This window comes from Zonotrichia albicollis, chromosome W, assembly GCF_047830755.1.
Source record: "Zonotrichia albicollis isolate bZonAlb1 chromosome W, bZonAlb1.hap1, whole genome shotgun sequence".
NCBI lineage: Eukaryota > Metazoa > Chordata > Aves > Passeriformes > Passerellidae > Zonotrichia > Zonotrichia albicollis.
In genome coordinates this window covers 17,638,950-17,655,775 of record NC_133859.1, presented here as the reverse complement: position 1 = coordinate 17,655,775, position 16,826 = coordinate 17,638,950, and the positions used below count along the sequence as shown (strand labels likewise).

The 16,826-nt window shown below is 42.5% G+C and overlaps 1 protein-coding gene across 4 annotated transcripts in view; it reads right to left on the bottom strand.

The window, feature by feature from the left end:
• Nucleotides 1-1,778: 1,778 nt before the first annotated feature.
• LOC141725190 (protein ARK2N-like) overlaps nucleotides 1,779-16,826 on the bottom strand; it is a 109,487-nt gene continuing 94,439 nt past the window's right edge. Inside the window, exons 6-7 of one of the 4 annotated variants that reach the window (XM_074532063.1) lie at nucleotides 15,711-15,837; nucleotides 1,779-7,071 (exon numbers count right to left, since the gene is read on the bottom strand). In XM_074532063.1, the coding sequence (XP_074388164.1) occupies nucleotides 6,993-7,071; nucleotides 15,711-15,837 (206 nt within the window). In that variant the 3' untranslated portion in view covers nucleotides 1,779-6,992. The other 3 variants (XM_074532065.1, XM_074532062.1, XM_074532064.1) reach the window with 3 other exon arrangements.

The following is a 16,826-nucleotide window of genomic DNA, read 5'->3' as shown; positions in this document are numbered from 1 at the left end:
GGAGTGTTTAAAGCGATTCCTTCCTAAAAGGGGGGTTTGACATCATAACAAAGCCAGCAGGATTCGGTTAGGTTAGGGTTGGATTCGTTCGGGGATATAAATGTAGCTTCTAACATACGAAGGATTGGGTCTAAGTCCGACCTGGCCGCGCGGTCTGTCTGAAAGGCTTCCGCGTGGCCGGTTGGGACTTTGCTGACCCCTGTGGGTAAGGTTTTAGGGTAGGTTGCGTTTCTCCCTTTCGGCACGCTTTTAATCACTTTGTTTGGTCCGACCGCTCGGGACGCCGACGGTTGGAGCCTGATAATTCGCACATTCACTCTTTCTTTTGACCCTTGAAGGACTACTGTCCACGTTCGGCCTATGGCCCAACTGGGGTGATGTGGCTGCAAGACCCTCATGTTATAGCTAGTGCATCTCCGAATTTTTGGGATTTTATGGCGATTGCGATAAAAGCTTCCCTGGAGGAAGACGGGTGTTTTGCAGCCGCTGGGTGCCCAGGCGAACTGTAAGAATTTGTCGGGCTCTTGTGGATCCCACCCAGGCCCCGACGGTCTGGCATCTGTAACAATGGTTTTGCAGCCCCAGTGCCCACAATATCCCCACCCTGGGTGATTGCAGTAGCTTTTTCCTGGGTTTGAGGCTGGGCACCAGTAGGATAGGTACATGTGTGTGGCGTGTGGGGAATTGTGGTCTACCTTTGGTTGTCCTGGAAACAGGTCGGTAACGCGGAGCACGAAGGATGGAGTGTTCGGTGTGGTGATTTCCCTGAGCACCTTGTCACTACTAAGGTGACGTATGACCCACCTGAAAGGCCGATGGGGGTAGTGATCTGGGCTGGCTTGTCCTCTGGCAACAAGCCCCAACAGCAAAATCACACAGAAACACCATTGATGCTTGGGTCTCACCCGTGCAGGTCTATCGGGCGCTGCCTGGCGGCTTGGTGGTCTGTCACTTTCCTCTGGGATGAGCATGTACGCGTCACGAGGATGTCCTATGAGCATGTCCTGTAAACAGAAACTTGCAATTTTCGTCAGTCTCATCCTGCTTGTTATGAAGGTCGGGCTTAATTGACTTAAGTGGACACCACCTGACTTTGCCGTCCTTTTTGACAGCTGCGTACCCTCTCCCTGTGAGCATCAGCCGCCAGCCCCGTTCCCATTCGCCCAGCTCATTTCTAATTACCACCTGCGGGCCCTCCTCTAGCGCACGGGTGGCCCAGTGCTTTTGAACGGGACTGTTTGTTTCGTCTGCCCTGAGGAACTGATTCAGTGCTAGCAAAGCGGTTGCCAGCATATGCCCCTGATCTCCTGATGGAATGGCATTGGCAAAGCCCTCTGCCTTTGCCAATACTTCTAGCTTGGTTTTCAGGGTCTGGTTTGCTCTCTCTACTATGGCCTGCCCGGTACTGTTATATGGGATACCTTGCACTAATGAGCTGCCCCATTTTGAGGCAAATTCCTGTACTGGTTTGGAGGTGAAATTGGACCCGTTGTCCGTTTTGATCTGCTTGGGGACACCAAGCCAAGCCATGGCTGTCAGCCAGTGCTGAATTGTGGCCTTGGAGTTTGTTTTGGGGTGCTGTGTTGCTATGATCGTTCTGCTCTAAGTGTCCACTGTCACTGCAAGCCATGCTCGGGGCTTCAGCAGTTCACACCAGGTGAAGTCCGATTGACAGATCTCTGAAGGCTTGAGACCTCTCGGGTTGACCCCAAAGGTCCATAGGGGTGACTTCTGGCAATGAGGACAAGTGGCTACCACGTGTTTTGCGTCTGCAGTCGGGATCCCTCATCTCTTCGCCAGTGCTTTGGCTCCGATGTGGAGCGACTCGTGCAGCTGACAAGCTTCCTGCAACGTCCATACGCCTTTTGCTGCGGCATCCGCTTTGTCGTTGCCGATCTGGAAGTAACCTTTGACTGAGTTGTGGCTGTTGATGTGAATGACTGACACGGCGCCCTGTCGCGAGGAGAGTGCTTCTTCCAGCATTAGGGCTGCTGCAGATGTCGACACTCCTGGTCCTGCCATGGCTAGGCAAAGCCTTGCCACGAATATAGAGTCCGTTATGATGTTGAGGTGTTCTTCTTGGAAGAGTCCGCACGCCAAGACGACTGCTGTCGCCTCCAGCTGTTGCACTGACAGTGTGGGGTCACATGCTTTGATGCAATGCCATTGCTCTCCTGCCTGCCACACTGCTGTTGTTGTTGAAGTCATGGAGGAAGCATCTGTGAAGACCGTTGGTCCTGGCTGCGGTCGGTCCTTGACCTTTGGCGGTATGTCCATGTCGACTACGGTCAGCAGCTTAGTCCAGGGTGGTTTGGAGGAGTAGGAGATTTCTCCTCCGAAGCCAGTGAGAGCAAGGGCTAGGTACTCCGATATTGTGGCTGACTCCGTGGTCAGTTGCTTGCGAAACGGAAGGTGGATGCTTGTCGGCTCGATTCCAAGGTGTTTCAAAGTGAGGTTCCTGCCTTTCATGATGAGGTTAGCGATGCATTCGATTCCCAGGGAGAAAGCACGGGCAGGTCTTCCGAGAACCACCCATTGAATCAGTCGGGCCTTTTCAGAAGGTCCTTGAGCCAGTGCTCCCACTCCCCCCCTCGGTGTAAAGTGAACGTATAAGTCCAGTGTCATGGCTGGGTTCCACCTGGTGAGTGTGCCCGTGGACATCTGGCTTTCGATGAAGTCGAGGGAGCTCGTTGCTTGCGGTGTGAGCTCCTTGGGTTCCCAGGGGTGCTTTCCTTTCAGGAGGTCATATAGGGGGTCCATGACCTCAGGAGGGATCAGGACAATATTGCGAAGCCACTGCAGTGATCCCACCAGGCGTTGCACGTCGTGTAGTGTTTTGATGTCTCGACTGACTTTCGCCTCGGGGGGTGTCACGTAGGAGCTTGTGATCCCCACTCCCAGGAAGGTCACGCAGGGCCCTCTCTTGATCTTTGCGCTCGCGATCTCGAAACCGTTGGCTTGAAGCGTTTCCATGATTGTGGACACCAGGTGATCTACTTCGCTTGCCGATGGAGCTGCTACCAGGATGTCGTCCATGTACTGAATGATGGTCGCGGTGGGATGGGAGTGCCGGACTGGCATCAGTGCTTTGTCCACGGTGATTTGGCATATGACAGGACTATTGACAAGTCCTTGTGGCAATACTCGCCATTGGAAGCGGAGGTTGGCCCGTTCGCCATTTCGGAATGCCTCCTGCTGGGGGAGGTTCTTGACCTATAAGGACTTAATTTGAATAGAGCGCTTTGATTGGTCTTACGCTGTACCTTGGGGGCCGCCCCTTCTCCCCGCTCTCCCGCGCATGCGTTCTGAAGCGCGCTGACTGCATTTCCGCCCCCCGCCTCCTTACTTCCGCCCTCGCCATGTGCTTCGGCGCCATTTTCAAGCACATATGGCGGAGGTAAGTCCCCGCTGGTCCCAGCGGGGTCGGCCGCGTTCCGCGCCTCCTCCGTGAGTCCCCGCCAGAACGCCCGTGCGTGTCCTCCCCCCTCCGATGGTGAGTCCGCTCTCTGGGGGGTTTCCGCCGACCGCGCCTCCCCCGCGACACAGCTCGGGTCAAGAATCTCCGCGGTTTGTGTCGCCGCACCTACCCCGGGCTGCGGGGGGGCCAGCAAGCAGGTTTGTGCAGCTTTCCAGGTTTCCTGCTCTTGTCGAGCTTTTTGCAGAACCTGGATAACTTTGCCCCAGGATTTTAGGGCTTTCCCTGAACCCGACAACATAGTGTCTTTGGCCAGGGCTTTTGTGCAACCGTCCCACACCCCCGGATATAGGATGTCCGCGGGGCTTTCTACAGCCCCAAACTTAATGAGTCTCGGCAATGCAAGAGTTAAATCCCTAATTTTACATTCTACCCCCCACTGTGCATGCATCTCTGTTACGACCTTAGCAATGGATTCCATGTTCCGTGTTGGTCCGGAGGAGTCCCTCCCGCTGCAGACGGTCCTGCCGTTACAGCCGCCATCTCCCGTCCAGGTGAGTCCCCGTTCCCCGGGCGCTGATCGGCTTCCTGGGTTTTCGGCACCAGATGTTGCCTTCTGATACAAGGCAGGCGGCCTGGTTCTAAGGAGGCGGCACGGCGACCCACTCTTTCCAGGGTCGCTCGGGCCAAAGAGCATGCAGACACCAATGTGGCAGACGGTCAAAGGCCTTTATTATCTCTTCTCGTGCGGTTTTATAGTCTAAGGGGCTTCTCTACGTCAAAGGGGGTCTGTCTTTACCATCTATGGTTAGTAGGGAATGGAAACTTACTGGGTAAATGGAAAATTACTGGCATGTGGTTTAGGGGGCTGCATTCCTATGTTAATTTTCTTATCTAAGGGAACAGGGGCCCTGTCTTCCCGTAACATCGCGAGATCTTCCGAACGCCTGACCCTATCTGCTACAAGAGGGGGGGGTTTCACCAGCTTATGTTTTAACCTTCACCAATATTTTATACACAAACAAGAGTTGAGACTCTACTAATATTTTATACAAACATATATCTATTTCTTATAGCATGAATTATCTACACTACATATAACAATCCCTCCCCATTTATTTCACCAATTTAATTCATGCTACCCTTTAAATTCTCTATTTCTACCCATCACCAGTGAGGGACTCCCACCAATAAGGTATCTTTCACACTATTCGATAATCTCCTGGTGGGAGATGCTGATACTCCACATTATTCATTTTAACAGATGTTTGTTTCTCAAATTTTGCCAGTGCTTCAGCAGCACTACTGGACAACTTCCTTTCTCCTAGTTGCATGATCTTGGATGTGTTGTTTCCGGAAGCTCCCTCCGATTCCACAGGAATTATAGCAATCTGCATTCCCTGGACAACTGAATGGATCAATCTGATGAAACAAGGGATCAGATAGGGAAGGAGCAGGATCCCAGCTACCGAACAGAGTTCAAGAAACATTACTTTGTTCCACCATGCCCCATAGAATAGTTTGTCCCACCAGGTCGATTGTAAGATCAAGTTCCACTTCTGGACGGGGACATGGACCAGCTTTTTGATCTCAGCTGCCAGACCTCTTATGGTTTCCCCATAATCATCGATCTCAATGCAACATTCAGATTCATTGAACTTCCCGCACACCCCTCCCTCTTTGGCTAGCAAATAGTCCAAGGCTATCCGATTCTGGTACACAAAAGCCCGTACCTGGGTGTGCTGCTGACTTAGCAAATCCAGAGCCTCAGAGGTGTGATTTGAAACGACTTCCATCACTGCTTGCAGCCTAATCAATCTGTTCAGTAGGTAAATCGGAGTCCTGTACCCGTAGCTTCCATCCTGAACCCACGTGGCCGGCCCATAATAATCGATTATTCGGAATGCTGGCCACTCATCCTCCCCCCAGGTCTGCTTACCACTTGTCACTGGTATTATCTTTTTCAGGCTCCTTCTCTCTCTCCTCAGGTGTGGAAACTCAGCACATCATTCCTGATGTGCAGAGTCACCGAGACAACCCTTGGGGGGCTCGGAAGTCCTGGAACATTGCCAGAAGTGTTTGGTGGCTAGACTTTGATCCTGCACAGGACGCAACACCTGTATGAGGATGGGAGGATCACACGGGGATAAGTGGTGAAGGGACAGATTAATTATAGTGTGAAAACACAGGTTTTAGAATATCGGTACAGGGGGGTTCTAGGAGACAAGATGGAGGAATTAGGGCGTGTCCTGTCCTTCTTCTTCTTCTTTTTGTCATCCATCTTCGATGGTGATGGTGGCACTTTGAGATTGGTTCTTACTGAATGTGCACTTGTCAATAAGGGTGAAAGGTATTGGGGAGAAAAGGTAAATATCTTACACGTAGTTTTTGGTATAAAAATAAGTGACCGCCCCGAGGGCAGTTAGTGTGCTCATGGCTGGCTTGCTGGGCGGACCTCTGTTGGGCCAATAGAAAATATTGTAGATAAGAAGTAATAAACAACACTGAAGAACTGAAAAACCTGAAGACTCCTTTTGTCCTTTGGAGCACGGGCTGCCTCAAGGCCATCCAGAGCCTTACCAGGCCATTAGAACAGCCGAGACGGGACACTCAGGGTCTTGTATAATGGAGCCCCTAGCAGGTTACTTTTTGCTCTTGGGAGAGTGAAGAAAGCTGGATGAATCATACCCAACGAGCATGATCCTTTCCATCTAGAGGGTAACTCACTGTATGCCTTTTTGCCACATATCCAATAAATTCCATCAGGGGCCCTCCGTTTGAGGGTAATTTTCCCTGGGTTTCCCCAGTACTCTCTCATACCTTCCAAGGATTGGAAAGGATTAGCTCCTAGACTTTTGATCTAACACAACCCTGTTCTTTGATCCCATTCACAATTTGTTCCATTCTTCTGGCTCCAGTACCCCAAAGGAGGGGCTGGGTGCCAAACCCTGCTTTTGGTGTCCGAGTTCACTGTCAGAGTGGTGGTACATGGGTGTACCCCACCATTTCAGTGTACTCTTTTCCCTCCCGGCTGACACAAATTGTACCTATCACTCTTTGATCCAAAATCCATCCCTTTGATCCAAAATTCATCCCTCAGGTCTCTCTGCCAATTTTTGCCAACTTGTTTCTTTTCCCAGCTCTGATGTGGTTGCTCTGGATTCACACAAAGCTGCCAATGCAGATAATAAATGTAGAAAATTATTTGAAATTAAAATTGCAGACAGATTTCCCTTGTCCACTCCAGCTTTGCCCTGAGATTTACTGTCTGAAAAATGCTTCCTTCCCAGAAGCTGTCACTCAATTTTAATTTTAAACTGAATTACAAATCCAGAAGACACTACGAGTTCCAAGAACAAAACTTCCAAGGGGCATTTATGAATCAGTAGTTGTAAGGACTCATTTACTTTTCACATAGTTCTTGGTATCAAAATATAGACCAGGGAAGGCTGGATCCTCATCTGCTGTTCAGTTTTAGTAAAAGGAAGACATTCACCTTCTTTGCACCAAATGACAAAAGTAATGCAGGGTTCGTCCATCACAAGTTTGCATTCTGCAGACATGCTGCTCCTTTCCTTTACATACAGAAGGGAAACTGCATCCCTGGGATACTCTGGAGAGAAAGCCACAGCAGCTGACATTCATAGATTGAGATCCTAAAAAGGAGAGGCAAAACCAAGTAGTATTTCAGGAAATGGAGGTGATGCACTCAGCAAAGGACACCATTTACAGATTCTCCAGGGAACTGGGGAACTAATTCAATTAATAAAAAGCTTTCAATCCCCATTTCAAGGCAGATAAACTAAATTTTCAGCCACAAAATTAATCTGCATTGCAACAAATTCACTGGAGAAAACAATACAAAATCTAACCTCTTTGGGTAGTTTTTATCAGTTTTTATTTTGCCCCTGAAATGACAATTTCCCCAAAGCCATGTGGCTCCTACATAAAAGAAAAGTGGCCTGAGCCACAAGGTGCCAAGTACTGCACAAGGAATTTGAAGATTTTCATTCAATGTATCCTTAAGTCTAAAGACAATGAGTATGTCTTGCTGGTGGAAAAAAAAAATTCAGGAGATGTGTCAGTTCTCCTCTTCCCACATTTGCACCAAACTGCACAGCAGTTTTCCCTCAACTGGTGATAAATATGAAATAAAATCCAAGTCTGGTGTCTACCTCCACAACCACCACCAGACCCAGAATTTGTATTTTCAAGCTTCACAAAAGCCAAGAACTCAGTGGGGCTGAAAACCAACTCAATTCACTCTCATTGGCCATCTTGATATTTAGAATACATGGATAAATGTCTCTCACCACTGAGAACCTTCTCACAGGATACAAACATCGGAACTGAAGCAAACTCCCTATTTAGCTGGAAATGTAATGAGTTATTATTATTGCTATTTCTATATTGCCTATGAGAAGACTGGCAGGCAGTGGGACCCCAAGTTTAGCACAGCAGTTATTCTTACTATCCTTCTCTTTTCTTGTGGCTGTAAATTCCCTGGTATAATTTAGTGGTAACAAAATGCAGTTCAGCCTAGCACCACCTCTTGTGGTCTGCAAGGACCTGCCCAGAGCTTCATAGCTAGTCTACACATCCATTTCGAACGGCAGTAGGTCTGAGCTTGTCAGCACTGTCTGTGTGAGAAAATCTGAGTGTGACATTGGTCTCATTGACCAGCTGGGAGCTCATTGAAAGCTGGGAGAATGGGACAAGGGGATGCAGTCAGAGAAATACTGGTGTGAAGGTTGCTCAGACACCTTAAGGACTGCTGTGTGTGGGGACATGGAGGCTGTGCAGAAACCACATGCCTAGAAGGGATCCTTCAGAGCACAATGAGCTCCCAACATAAGGAGGATGCGGACCTGTTGGTGCAAGTCCAGAGCAGGTCACAAAGATTCTCAGAGGCCTGGAGCACTTCTGCTATAGAGATAGGCTGAGAGAGTTGGGGTTGTTAAGCCTGGAGAAGGTGGCTCTGGGAGGACCTTAAAGCACTTTCCAGTACCTAAAGGGACTACAAGAGAGCTGGAGAGAGACTTTGGACAAGAGTATGGAGGGATAGGACAAGGGGGAATAGCTTCAAACTGACAAAGGGCAGGTTTATATTAGATATTAGAAAGAAATTCTTTACTGTGAGGGTGGTGAGGCACTGGCAGAGGTTGCCCAGAGAAGCTGTGTCTGCTTAATTCCTGGCACTGTTCAAGGCCAGGTTGGATGGGGCATGAAGCCACCTGATCTAGTGGAAGGTGTCCCTGCCAACTGTCTTTAAGGCCTTTTTCAACCCAAATCATTGTATGGTTCTATGATGGGCAACAGCTGCTTGTTACTGGTACCTGGACATCCCCTGACATCCCTCACCAGTGTTACAGGGAGAAGTGATTGTCCTGCCCTAGTCTGACAGATAAAAGCAAGCTTTTGCAGTCAGGAAATCACTTTTACATTCTAAATGTGCAAAATTAAACACATTAGAGTGGGGAAAAGTGGTAATTTGGACAGTTGTAACCCAGACCTTAGGGCTTTAGTTTGGTGATGTGACAAAGCAGATTGATGCAAGTGGAAAGAAATCCCAAACAAATTTCTATTATTTAAATAATACACCATTTTATTTTGTCTTTAAATAGTTTAACCTTTATGCTACGGACTTGATTCAAAAAACAGGTCTTATCTTGCACAAAAAAAAAAAAATATATACCACTCTGTTTTATGATTATTTTTTCTTCAAAGACTATTAAATACTAGATGGAAAATGAGAACTAAATAATGACTGTTGAGAACAATTTAGAATTTTTAACTAGTGTTCCACGTTTTAAATATTTATATTCTAAGCAATGCTTTGTTTTCACTAAAGAAGATTCCAAGTTCACACTCCAGCAATTCAGGAACTGCTAAACCCTGAAGGGCTTGAGGCAATGCATACTAAAGTTCATAAGTTCATGGAAAGTCCCCCATCAACTCCAATGGGTTTTGGATCAGGCCCAAGTGCATTGGTTCTTAGCCATACAATGGCTATCATTTCTGTTTCCTGATGAGAAGAGCAAAATCACACAGGCACCTTTTGCTCTTATTAAAAGAAAAAAAAAAGGAAAAAAAAAAAAAAGAAAACCAAACAACTTCCTAGCTATTCAGTGATTGCACTTTTCAGATTACTCATCACCCTTTCAAATTTGTTAAGAATAAGAAAAAAAATGTAGTGTTTCATGTTTTAAATAAAAGAAAACTTGCATCAGACTACAATACATAAATTGTTTAAACAAACACAGTGCACAATTGGAGTAAGCTTGGTTAGGACGCAGTTGTTTTTATATATACATGGAACTCACATCATATACAAAGTGAAAAACAAGAGCATTAGCTTGCAATTTTAATAGAAGGACTACGAATGGATTTCTGCAACTTTCTTCACAACTGATGTTCAAAAGACTTTGTGGAACAGGAAAAAGCAGCCACAGTATGTCACTGTTTAAGTTACTGTTGCAAAATGTGTGCTAGCTTGGGGAGAGCCTGGTTCAAGCATGGCTTAAAGAAAGAGGCCATGAAGGTATTCAGCTAAGGGAAAAAGCAGCCTTTCCCAGGCTTGATTCTGTAAATAATTAAGGTTCTCAGCCACCTTTTATATAAACAACAAGATTCTCAGACCGTTCTCTCAAAAACAGGCAGATATCCTGTCCTTGGCTGCTCTGGGAACAGATGGCCGTTCTGGGAACAGATATAAAGGTTTTGAGAACTTTTTATATCATGGTGAGAACACTGATCTTGGTTTCAATAAAAAAACTTCAGGTATTGTAAACAAAAGGAGGAGCTGAAGTTTTCTCTACAGCCTATCGGGAGCTCAGATTTTAAATATGCATGAAGTGAATTAACACTGTTATAAAAAGTGACTGATTGAGTCAATAAACGGAGTCGATGCTGACCAACACAAAGGTGGGTCGTCTCCCTTCACTTCAACACTAGCTCACTAAAATAATGGCTGAGTTGTGTGATTAAAATGCAAGGAGAAAAGATTGACAGCCACTACTGATTATAGTGCCCAAATAGCAAGGGGCTTTTCCCTACTGCAGTGTGAATGGGCTCCATCCACACTCCCCTCCCTACCTCTTTCCTTCCCCCAGAGAGAGAAATCAGTCACTAGAAGCACCACATACATTTTTCTGGCCATGTAATATACTTATATTCAATGTTTTAGAAAGCTTGAAATTGGAATATCAATCCCTTATCTAATTGTTCTTTAAAGTGCAGTCTGAGCTGGTTTCTTTGTTTTTGTTTTTGTTTTTACCTGCAGATAAAATTATTGGAAGCCAAATAAAATTTATAAACCAGCCAACACAAAAAGAAAACAGAACTTCCCATGTCCTCATTACTGACTGTTCAGCCTCAAATGGCAGAAAATCTGATGACAGAGCGGTACAAAATTCCCACTAGAAGCAACAGGAATACAAAGAAATGTTTTAAATGCACAATAGACATTTAAAGTGAATATAATCTTGCAAAGTCTAATCTTTGGTTTTTGCCTTGAGAAAGGCTCAAAATGACAGGTGAGTGGCAAGAATTTCCATATACACTACAGAAACTACAGCCTGCTAAAGTAAGTAGTTTTGCTGATTTTAGTAAATATTCTGGTAGAAAGTGTTTCCTGAATCATATCTGAAAAAAACAATTCCAAAATTAGTGCAAGAGACATGACCTAAAGCCAGGAAAATAATCCAGATCTATTTAAAATAATAATAATAATAATAATAATAATTTTAAAAATCACAACCTTAAGTTCTTATCCTACAACACCTTTTAGGACAGAGTATTAAGCACTTGAATGGTCCATCTAGTTTCAGCAAACTGTCCTTGCTGAATGTTACACAGCTGCTAAAGTGCTTTGCCAGACTAGGATTTTGGAACTTGTTTGGGGTTGGGTTTTTTTTGAGATGGTGAATGATGCAAATAAGCAACAGTAGAAATGAGGACTGTAAGCAAAATGTTTCATTTCTCTCCTTCTACTCCAGGCAAGACTCATTTAGGAAAAAAAATTCAGCTCTATTTAAAAAAGAGAGGGATGCTGGGCTTTTTTATTACTTTTCTTTTTCCTGTGTTTTGCCATAATCATCTGCTACTAAGTCACTACTATTACTATTTTAAACCATAACAAGACATGATAAATGATCAGTGAAACACAGTAGTCAGATAAAATACAACTGAAGAGTGTAAACTATAAATTATATTGAAAATAAAAATGCTTAAAATAAAAGCTGTTCAGTGCATATGTTATGGGGCATTTGCATTAAAGACAGTCCCTCCTGCTGCTAAAATATCCAAATCAGCTTGGGTAAAAATACTTTTGGCCCAATTTTCAGAAGTATTAAATACCCCTCAGTTCCACTGAAATCAGTGAGGACACAGCATTTTTCAAAATCACTGATGCTCACACAGCAAAACACTAGCTTCTACTAACCAACTCAATATACTGATAAATTAAAAATGTTCTGAAATTGGAGGTGAGAAAGAGTGGGTGGACATAAGTCTGCACACAGTTATTTCTTCAGATTAACATACACATGTTAGAAACTGTAGATGTGTTTTAAATTTTGTGCTATTAGGTTTTAATTGTGAGAGGAATCCTTCTTTGAAAAGGCAAAACCATTTTAAATTATATTGAAATCATACTACATTCTTATGGGAATGAAAAAGATCATGAGTTTGAATTTATTAAAGCCAAGAAGGGAGCTTCTAAAGTTGAAGCTTTAACCATGAACTTCTATGCCACAAAGGGGAGAAGGGGTGGGGACAGAAACAAAGGGACGCTGCATTACAGTAGATATTTGCGTCTTGTATCCTCATCCAAAGTGAGGTCTACTACTTCTGGGGGTGAAGACCAGTTCTGTTGGGGAGTCACTGCTGTCCATGATTGTGTTTGCTGAGTGTTAATATATTGTGAGCTTGAGCCATGCTTCCAAGATGACACACTCTGAATCACACCTCCCCTGGGATGCACATACCTGTAGCAAGGCAAAAAACACAAAGGAATAAAGCTACTATTGAATTCAGGAGCAAAATTCTTAGCTGCAGTGTTTTATCACATAGGCATCTTGTTAACATGCCCCTCTCTAAAATGTCCTCATGGATTTTCCATTTGTAGAGTCCATCACATCTTAAAGACCCAGTAAACAAAGCTGAGACTAAATTTAAACTTGGTGGTGGTGATAAAATTATTTTTAAGAACTGAATTCTGCCAGTGGGTATAAAGTGATATTCCTTACAAAATATGTGCACGGATTCCAAGGATCTTGAAGAAGTCTGCCCTATTATGTGTAATACCATGCACTATTGAGAAGCATAGTTTCTTGATAGCACTTTTACCTGCTGCACTTAAAAAGAGAAAAATTTTAAGTGAGGTTGAATGTGACAAAGAAAAGCTATCTTTCTATATGAAGTCAAACCCATGTTAAAATAAGGAGGCAATGATACTTTAATTACAATATTTAAAAAAGAAAGCTTGTCAATTCCATGATTACAGTCATTGCATCTGATATTTATTTTGGTCTTCTTAACTAAAATTACAATAATGCTGAGAAATGCTCACTGATAACAGTACAGCCCAACTTCAGCAAAACAATGAATCTTTCAGTGATTATAGTCAATGAGACTAAATAATGTATCTAAAGATAAACACACACTCAAGTGCCTTGCTGAAGCAAGGTACATGTCTACTTATTTGCACAGTATTTTTACTTATTACATTCATAGTAGATATGTTATGATTGAAGTACAAGATAATAATAATTAGTAAAAAAACACAACACAATGAAAGGCCAATTTTGTTATATGATAAAGTGATGACAAGAATTTACTGGAGCATTTAAGATGATAATTTCCACCTGTAAGTCTTAAACAAACACTAGGAAAACTTGCTGTCTGGTGCTCCAAAAATTGGTTTGCCTCTTACAAGCACTGATGGTGGCTGCACACATAAGTAGGAGGCGTTTTGGCTGCTGGGGTAAGCTTTTCCCATTTTTTTGTGAATGTGCATGTACTGTATTTCAGGAACCTAAATTTTATGCGTTGCTCAAATATACTAGGCATTTTTAAATTTTTTTTTTTTTGAGGTAATGCAATTAATTTTCTCCAGCACTACTTAGGTTATGCTCATCTCTCTTGGTTCTTGTTATAATTTCATTAAATAGAATGAAAAATCTCATTCTCTGAGCTGTAACTTCTCTGAATATAAATGTCTCATTGCCTTCTCAGATATACTATTTACTTTTGGATGTGATGTTTCGATGTTTAAAATGACTTTTTCATTACTTCTTCGGTGTTAAAAATACATACTTAAAGTATGTATCTACAAGGAATTAGCAATAAGAGACCGGAACTCTAACAAATGTATCTGATTTCTTTCTTTTAAGAAGAAATATTTTTAAGCATAACTGGAAAAAAATTAAACAAACTAAAAAAAAATAGTCTTTGTGTCTTAAGTAGATGCCAAGTAATATTCTAATGATGAAAAACTGCACCAATACGTTAATAATCTGAAAAACTACAAATGATGGATAAACTACAGGGTGTCATGACTCACACCAGTCCAATAATGACATGGAATATGGAGCATGATAAAAAACAGTGTGAGCAAGAGAACAGAATCCAAACACCATGCTAAGCATGTAAAAATACTGATCAAAAACCTAAACCTTTTCCAAAAAGACAACCCTGAAAGAAGCCCACCAATATTTCATAACTGCAAGCCTAGACCTGCAAGAGAAATACAATTCTAAATAGGATTTGAACAACTGAAGCACATGAGTATTTAACAGAGGCAGTAAAAACTAGTCTGTGGGAGATGATAGATGGTTACATGAACAAAGGAAAGCACAGAAGTGTGCTTTAAGTCTGCCTTTGTTGAAATTATTTCAGTCCATATCGACTAAAACTGATTTTAAATGGCAGTTCTGCATTTACTTCACATTTCCCTTCTTGTAAACAGTAAATATTATTGAGGGAAGCGGCATGAAAAGTTTTTGAATAGGGGACCTCAAACAGAAGGGTTGTGCATGCATAGTGCTAGACAGATTTACACAAACTAGTATTGGAGGACAAGTCCACACTGCTTATTATTGGCACAAAGATACTCCAAGCCCTGGGCTGCTGGATAAACAGTCAGGACAGCTACTTCCTAAGGAATTAGTATCTTCCAAAAGAGTTAGCCACTCAAGGACTTTCATTATTCTAAAAGCAAAGACAGCTTCCTGCCTGGGAAACTAAGTCCTACACACCTTCCTTCTTCCTTTCACCAAGAAAGATGTGGTGAAGGGACAACAAAGAAGAGCTCTGCTTTGTCCCTCACATGCCTTTTCTGACTCCAAGCATCCACCACATCCACCAGGCAGCAGACTAGTTTTAGAGAGACCTTGTCCATATAGTGTTTTAACTTGCTTTTATTCCACCAAATTGACACTCCATACTATATGCAAATGCCAGTCTTGTTCAACTGCTTCGTGATATCTTAAGGCAAAGGAAGATCATAGATTAAAGATGAAGAGTAACATTAAAAAAATGCCTAGTAAGAATAACACCTGAAGCACAGCTGGACAGCTTTCTATCTGAGCTTGAAACCTCTGGTTTTTGCACCCTCCTTTACTTTGGGGATTTGAACTCTCTTGTATCCTGAAATAAAACCAAGAATCATGAACATATGATTTTCAATCTAAAGGGGTTATCTTAAGATATAAGCTATTGAAAAGTTATTAGCATTTTTACAACTACTGATTAATTAAAGTGGAAGCTGATTAAATGCTTAAAGCTAATATTTTGAAAGGAAACAAGAACCTATATAAATATTTTAGTTTCATTATTTGCATATTCACACTATGCCTTTAAAATCTGAAGTCCTGATGTCTATACATTTGGTATCTCAATATTTGGTACTTTAATAGTACATATCTTTAGCCTGTTAATGTTTGATATCAAATCACAAGCTTAATATGAATACTTATCAAGTTGGTAGTGTTCTAAAGAAAAATAAATTCTGATATCACCATGACCAGTGGAACAGAAAAAACAAGTGCAACATTTGGTGCCATGATCTAGTTGAGGGGTTAGAACATGGGTTGGACTCGATGATCTTACAGGTCTCTTCCAGCCTAGAATTTCTGTGATTCTGTGATTCTGTGATTTGCTACCTTTTGGACATCAGTTATGGATGGATAACTAAAGCAGTGGAAGTCAGCATTTTTTTTCTTTATTAATTTTGGCAATACAGATATTCTGATAAAATGAAATAAATATTAGAACAAGAAAAACTAATTCATACCTGGCATGTTCCTGAACTCCAACAATCTCTACTTCACTATCAGAAGAGGCGATATTAATTTCTTTATTGATCTGGGCATTACTTAAAGATATTTTGTCACCTGCAAGGAAGTCTGGATCCAAATGACCTATAGATGGGGAAAATGCAAATACAGCCAATGTTTAACAACTTACATAACTCAGAAATCAGCTGAAAAAGGAATTTCCCAAGTGAACAAAAAAAAAAAAAGACTGAAACACTGCAAATGGAAAATCTTTTTAGATTAAGTTATCCAACTTTCTGTTTATCACCCAATACAAGATGACCGCTGGATTTCTCCAGTCTCAGTAGCTCCAGTGATAGTGTTATCACACAAATGTGAACCAAGTCTGATTGTTGCATCAAGAGCATTCAATGTAATTAGGATTTCCAGCTGTTCTTTTATGACAATGCTGAGTTAGACTGCCTAAACTCCTGTAAAATAAAGAAACAAGACCATCTAATGCAAATAAATCAAACTCAATGATACTGTGAAAAATAAAGCCTGTAGGCTGGACATAAACATCACACACTGAGGAATTTTTTTTTTTTTTTTTTAGATAGGGGAAGCCAGTCAATGAAATAAAGAACAATAAACCCATCAGTTTCTGGCCATGCTGCTTCACACATCTGCTCTAACATTATTGCAAAGACTTGTAAGAAAACCTTCTGTTTTTCTCAAGTCCCATATACAGCAGTGTTTTTTTAATTACAGTTCCTCAATGATATCCAGTTCCTCAGTCTGTCCTCTCTAAACACTAAGAAGGTTCTTAACCCCAATTAGTGAAGCTTTGTTTGGACATATTAAATAATAGTTGCATAGAAAACACAAACCAGACCAAATTATTTCTTTTACAGTAAATACATTATTTTAAAAATCAATTAAAAATAAGATTTAAATTGAAAAAGAGAATTTTTATTTTTAAAAATGTTGTTTTAGGGAACAAAAAAAGACAATTACTTCTACTGTCTCTTTAGCAGTAACCTGGGGAATAATGGGCAGTCTTGAAGCAGATGACACTACCTACTCCTTGGGAACCACTCACTCATCTGTATTACACAAGGGAAGAATCAGTAGTGAAGCAGGAAATTTGAGAG